The sequence below is a fragment of the Oncorhynchus kisutch genome, linkage group LG30, assembly GCF_002021735.2.
Source record: "Oncorhynchus kisutch isolate 150728-3 linkage group LG30, Okis_V2, whole genome shotgun sequence".
NCBI lineage: Eukaryota > Metazoa > Chordata > Actinopteri > Salmoniformes > Salmonidae > Oncorhynchus > Oncorhynchus kisutch.
Window position 1 is genome coordinate 30,743,810 of NC_034203.2, and position 6,663 is coordinate 30,750,472.

The 6,663-nt window shown below is 41.3% G+C and overlaps 1 protein-coding gene across 1 annotated transcript in view; it reads right to left on the minus strand.

The window, feature by feature from the left end:
- Positions 1-4,440, minus strand: part of LOC109875217 (dynamin-3) — a 51,615-nt gene extending 47,175 nt beyond the window's left edge. The window contains exons 1-2 of the mRNA XM_031810414.1: positions 4,093-4,440; positions 3,456-3,770 (exon numbers count right to left, since the gene is read on the minus strand). Of these exons, the coding sequence (XP_031666274.1) occupies positions 3,456-3,616 (161 nt within the window). The 5' untranslated portion in view covers positions 3,617-3,770; positions 4,093-4,440. The remainder of the gene's footprint in view (positions 1-3,455; positions 3,771-4,092) is intronic.
- Between the last annotated feature and the right edge of the window lie 2,223 nt (positions 4,441-6,663).

A 6,663-nucleotide genomic window follows, 5' to 3' on the forward strand; every position in this document is an offset into this window, starting at 1 on the left:
CGCATTAACATCTGCTAACCATGTGTATGTGACAAATAAAATTTGATATGATTTGATTCCGAATTAGAGGCAGCTGGTAATCGTTGTCTCTAATTGGGGATCATACTTAAGTTGCATTTTTTCCACCTGTGGGTTATGGGATATTGTTTATGTTTAGTTGCCTGTTAGCACTGCATTGTCGTCACGGTTTGTTTATTCTTTATTGTTTAGATTTTTCTAAGTTTCACTTTCTTTAATAAATAATGTGGAACTCTACGTACGCTGCGCCTTGGTCCGACAATTATTACAAACATCGTGACAATGTTATAGTAGGTGCATTGAAATGCTTGTGTTTCTAGCTCCTAAAATGCAGTAATGCAATAACAATATAAAACAAATACGCAAATAATCTAGAAAGTCCAAAACAAGAAAGAAATGCAGTCCCTATACAGTAAACATGTATCCAAAATGAAGCTACAGTACTTTACTAAAATTGCATTTGCCAATACAGTACTGTAATATATGCAATTTACGTAGCTGACACTGTTATCCAAAGTGACAACAGTCCACACATTTTTGTATGTGACCCCAGTGGGAATCGAACCAAAAACTCTGGCTAGTGCCATGCTCTAATGAACTAAGCCACGTACAGTACACGTACCACTACAATTCTGTGAAATAGAATACAGAGGGAAGATTGCCATGACCATGCCACTCTCCTTCAGGTCATGGATGAATCCAGACCTATATCAGGCTTGTTTTTTCTCCAGGTACATGAGGACAATGAGGATATTTACTTCAATTTTGATGAGAACCTGTGTCCAAATGCTCAAGATAGGCTTGATGCAAACTAGTGCCTGCTAAACATGATGTACCTTTCATTTTATAACATTGTGAAAGATGCCTTCAATGGTCACTCATGAGGTAGACATTTTGGAAATGTGATGTTCAGTGCATTTTATGGGAAGTGCAAATGTATTGCCTAATGTGAAAACAGTAATGTACTGTAATTTACAGTACTGTTGCATACTACATTCAAAGGAAAATTTTTACAAATGTATCTTACATTTTTTGCTATTAGATGAACTGGTTGTTCATTATATTTCACAGTCAAGTTATATTTTGGATCAATGGTTGTGTGGTGAAATATGTCTACAAACTAAATAAATGCACAATGAAAGGTTTTAAATGTGAGACGCAACAAGTGTGACCAGTTTGTAGTTTTGTACTACGAGTTTTGAAAATTCACCACATACTGTACTGTAAATAAACTGAAAATGATGACTTTAGTACATACCAGTCTGCTACCAGGCGAGAGAGAGATTGAGTGTGTGTGCGTGAGTGTTGGCTCATGTGTTTGCATGTCACTTGTCTATATGTATGTTTAGGTCACTTGTCATTTCTCATCACACAGTTGAACGCTACAATCCTGACGCAATTTAAACAACGGCTAGGCTAGATGAACATTGATCATGAGATTGCCCTCTATCTATGGGCTAGCAGAAAAGATGAGTCAGAACCCTGGTGTCCATTCAGCAGCGGTGTGGGGGAGCCAATCCTGGACAGCAGGATCATTACTCAGCTGGATCCCAGGTCTCAGGGGTGGCCGGCTGAGCTTTGACTGATGCTGCTGCTGACAACAACCATGCACCTCATCTATCTGGACCTGGGTCATATTTTCTAGGGACCAAATGGAAGAAAACGGACAAACAGGGAGGGACTCCGGAATCTTGTCCAATAAGAAACCCGTTTTGCTACGGTGTGCACTAATGAATACAAACCTGGCGATAGCAGAAACATCTTCTATACATAGCGTCAATTACCAGTCTTTACCATTGTCTTTACCATTCACGTTTGTCTGTAAATATTTGTAGACATAGGTCATATTTCAGAAACAGTTGTCTGATTTGTCAGACTACTCTTTAACATCCTCTGTCTCTATCCAATGGCATCTGTTAATGTACAACCCACATTCAAGGGCCACACTGTGTCATAATGTACAGTACCAATTCATCCCACAGTGAACAAAATCGATGGAAACTCTTCTTCATGATTGACAGCAGAAGTGACTTGATCATATCAATGTAATGAGATGAGAGAAGAGTGGTGACAGGTATATGTACTGTATATCCAACAGTCCTTACAACAGTCATTTCATTACTTATTTTACAGACAAAATCATTCACTCTCTGAGACACCCACATCCGAAATACCTTTAATCAACTACAGTACAGAGGACACAGAGGATTAGACTTATAATAATGTAGGCACTTGTATTTGTCCTATTTCACACATGTAAAAGCATGTATTATACCCATGTGTGAATTGGAAATGTGTATTTGCATATCTCAACTCCCCCTGAGACACCCTCAGAGAGTGGGGTTACAGCCAGGGTCTGCCATTATCAACGGCGACCCTGGAGCAATCTGGCTTAAGTGCCTTGCTCAATGACACATTGACCGATTTTTCACCACCTTGTCTATTTTGGATTCAAACTAGAGACCTTTTGGTTACTGGCCCAACAATCTTACCGCTAGGCTATCTGTCCCACGCATTTGTCTTGGGACAAATGATAATTGGTAATATAATACTCAACCAGATGATTCAGCCTTCATTCAATACAGTCTCGCATTACAGTTTCAATCCATTCATTGGTAAATCGATGTCTTGAAATAAACCAAGAGGCAAAACGATGGACAAATAATTACTCTTCACCTAAAGATGCTTTCGTCTAAAGATGCTTTCGTCTACAGAGGTTTATGTCCTTCATTCACTCTGAAGCAACAACAGCCTATGAATCTCATTTGTTTGACAGAAATAAGAAAGGGATAGTCAGTTGTGTCACAGCAGTGAGATAGGCAGTATTGATACAGTATTGATACAGTATTGATACAGTATTGATACAGTTTATGCTGTAATGACTAGAAATCCTATTGGAACCAGGAGACCACAGCAGATATCTCGGGTTCTAAAGCAACCTTTATGCAGGTGGTGGGTGGACATGTTATATTTCAACCCAATACTGTAGGCCTATAGACATTATATATGTACAGTTTACAAATAGAGACATGGATTTGTGTAAAGTGATTGAAAACAAATGTTGTCTCTGTTTAAATGGTAGAGCTACTGAAGAAATTGATATTTCAAGGAATGAAACAGGCTGGATGGGGCTGAAATCCCGAGGGTGTTGCGGTAACCCAAATACCGGCTCCCCTGTCATATAGCCTGCAATGCAATAGGAATGTGCGTTGAAAATAAGATGGAGACGAGCTCGAGCTCCTGGCTACGAGATGAACAGGGACGCCACCGCGCGTGCGTCCTCTGGGAAAACAAAACGTGACGGGGATGGACACGACTGAGGATAAATTGGCCGTGACAGGACATCCCCAAGGTTAACAGGAGATTGGATTATTTCTAGCCCTAGTATTAGTAATGAATTTGACGTGTTGTGCTTGGCTGTTACTCGTTGAACCTACCTGCCAACGAAGTTCTCCAACACCGAGCTCTTGCCAGCGCTCTGTCCGCCGACTACCGCGATTTGTGGCAGGTCAAGATTGCAGCTCTGACCGATGCCGCTGAAAGCGTCCTGGAGTTTATTGACCAGCGGGATCAAATCCTCCATTCCTCGGTTACCCATGGTGCTAGCGGGCGGGAGGCGCTCAAGATGAGAGAGAAGGAAGAGAGAAGGCAGGGGGGTGTGGTGATATATTTAGTCCAGGGCTACGGTGCTTGTTGATGTAGTGAAGTCATCTAGCCGCGCATTGCCCCGAGCCAAGCAAGGGTCGATTCGACTGAGGGGAGACAAGGAAAGCGAGGCAGTCAGAGTAGGATTGCGCAGTTGTTTGTCTGCAACACCACACACATCATTATTTTCAAGGGCATTTGGGGAATGAGGTCCTGTTAAAATCTGTGTCTAAAAGTCATCTATAAAGCCGTGCAAATTTGTAGACATAATTCCATAGATTACATGCATCAAGATGAAAAATAACCTACACCAAATGATACACGTTGCAACGAATATTATGTTTTGCTTACAGGCAACACGTTAATAATAAATACATCGACATGATTCATTCTATTATTTTTCTATAGCCATTTCTCATTTAGACCTACCCTTTCTCGAGGATTCCTTGTCGTTTTGAATGTCCGAGCGACAAAATCGGTCGCTGTCCAGTGCTGAATCTGAACAACAGGCAGATCCAATCCAAGGTCCGGATCGAAACGCGATTATAGATTATACAAGCAACGCCACCTGCTGTAAATGAGCATCGGTTAAATGTTAAATGTTGATGTCCTGTGCTATAATAATGTTTTGTACGGGTAGTTTTGCTCGAATGGAGTCAAAGCCTCATTCCGAACGAAACCAAATTCGCCTCTATAACAGATTAATCATATATTTTTATGCAACCGCGATAATTGCGAGGAGGCGCTGCGTTTGGTGTTCAGATTGACATATGAAGTGCCCAATGACAACAGGGGAGCTGTAGACGCGGTAGGCCTATAGGCAGGGCGCATACAGGTTAGGTATAACAAACCCGCCCCTGTGCTATCGTGCCATGTTTGCGGTCATGACTCACGGCTGCGCATCACGCACTGAGCAGGATTGGATGCGTTCCTTCAGTCCCCTACAGTGAGAGCAAAAATAACATGTCAAATATTTGAATTTGAGGGACACTGACACATTCATGCTCAACTCATCCCCCCTTTCCATCAAGGCCTCTTCTATCGTGTGTGAAAATGCATGATACAAAGATGTATTTTGTTTGATGGCAAAGCATTCTGTTCCATAGCAGGTATCTGGCCCTACAGTCGGTATGTAGCTAGGCTACCATAGGCCATAGGCACACGCTGCCTATTATAACCTCACCAAGCCAACATCTGTGTTAGATAAAAGCCATTCTCTATCCTCCATTCATTATAACAATAGCTATATCTTATATTTGACATGTTTATTAAACAGCATTATAATCAGTGGCTAAATGTGTTTGGTCATTAAGGCCTACCCTGGTGAGGGCAGACATGGCACACTATAACAACTGGTTAACATTCCAAACACCTAAACAACCCTTCTACATGATGACCAGGTGTCCCATTCAAAATAATAATAAATAATAATACATTTCATTTGTATAGCGCTTTTCATTACAGAGTTATCAATACCATTATCAAGTTTGCAGATGACAAAACAGTGGTAGGCCTGATCACCGACAACAATGAGACAGCCTATAGGGAGGAGGTCAGAGCCCTGGCCCTCTGTGGTGCTAGGAAAACAATCTCTCCCTCAACGTGATCAAGACAAAGGAGACGATTGTGGACCATCCTCATCGACTGGGCTGTAGTGTCCACATCACCAACAAACTATCATGGTCCAAACACACTAAGACAGTCGTGAAGAGGGTACGACAAAGCCTATTCCCCCTCAGGAGAATGAAAAGATTTGGTATGGGTCCTCAGATCCTCAAAAGGTTCTACAGCTGCACCATCGAGAGCATCCTGACTTGTTGCATCACTGCCTGGTATGGCAACTGCTCGGCCTCCAACCGCAAGGTCACTACAGAGGGTAGTGCATACGGCCCAGTACATCACTGGGGCCAAGCTTCCTGCCATCCAGGACCTCTATACCAGGCGATGTTAGAGGAAGGCCCTAAAAATTGTTAAAGACTCCAGTCACCCTAGTCATAGACTGTTCTTTCTGCTACCGCACGGCAAGCGATACCAGAGCGCCAAGTCTAGGTCCAAGAGGCTTCTTAACAGCTTCTACCCCCAAGCCATAAGACTCCTGAACAGCTAAGCAAAGGGCTACCCAGACCCCTCTTCTACGATGCTGCTACTCTCTGTTAATGATCTATGCAGTCACTTTAACCGTACTTACATGTACATATTACCTCAATTACCTCAACTAACCAGTGCCCGCTGCACATTGACGCTGTACTTGTACCCCCCTGTATAAAGCCTCGCTATTGTTATTTTACTGCTGCTGTTTAATTATTTGTTACTTTTATTTTCAATTTTTTACTTTTTTTTTTACTATTTTTTTACTTAGCACTTATTTTTTCTTGAAACTTCTTAAAGGATTGTTGGTTAAGGGCTTGTAAGTAAGCATTTCACTGTAAGGTCTACACCTGTTGTAATTCAGCATTTCACTGTAAGGTCTACACCTGTCGTATTCGGAGCATGTTACAAATAACATTTGATTTAGATTAAACTCAAAGCTCTACTTTGGAAAATATATATATTCACCCAATCACTGAAGCTGGAGACTTATATTTCCCTCACTAACTTTAAGCACCAGCTGTCAGAGCAGCACCTGTACATAGCCCATCTGTAAATAGCCCATCCAACTACCTCATCCCCATACCTCATTTGCACACTTTATATAGACTTTTTCTATTTTATTATTGACTGTATGTTTGTTTATTCCATGTGTAACTGTGTTGTTGTTTGTGACGCACTGCTTTGCTTTATCTTGGCCAGGTTGCAGTTGTAAATGAGAACTTGTTCTCAACTATACTACCTGGTTAAATTAAGGTGAAATAAAATACAAATAAAAAGCCATGACATCCTTATCTGGACTTTTCCAAGCTGTTTAAAGGCACAGTCAACTTAGTGTATATCAACTTCTGGCCCACTGGAATTGTGATACAGTGAATTATAAATGAAATAATCTGTCTGTAAACAATTATT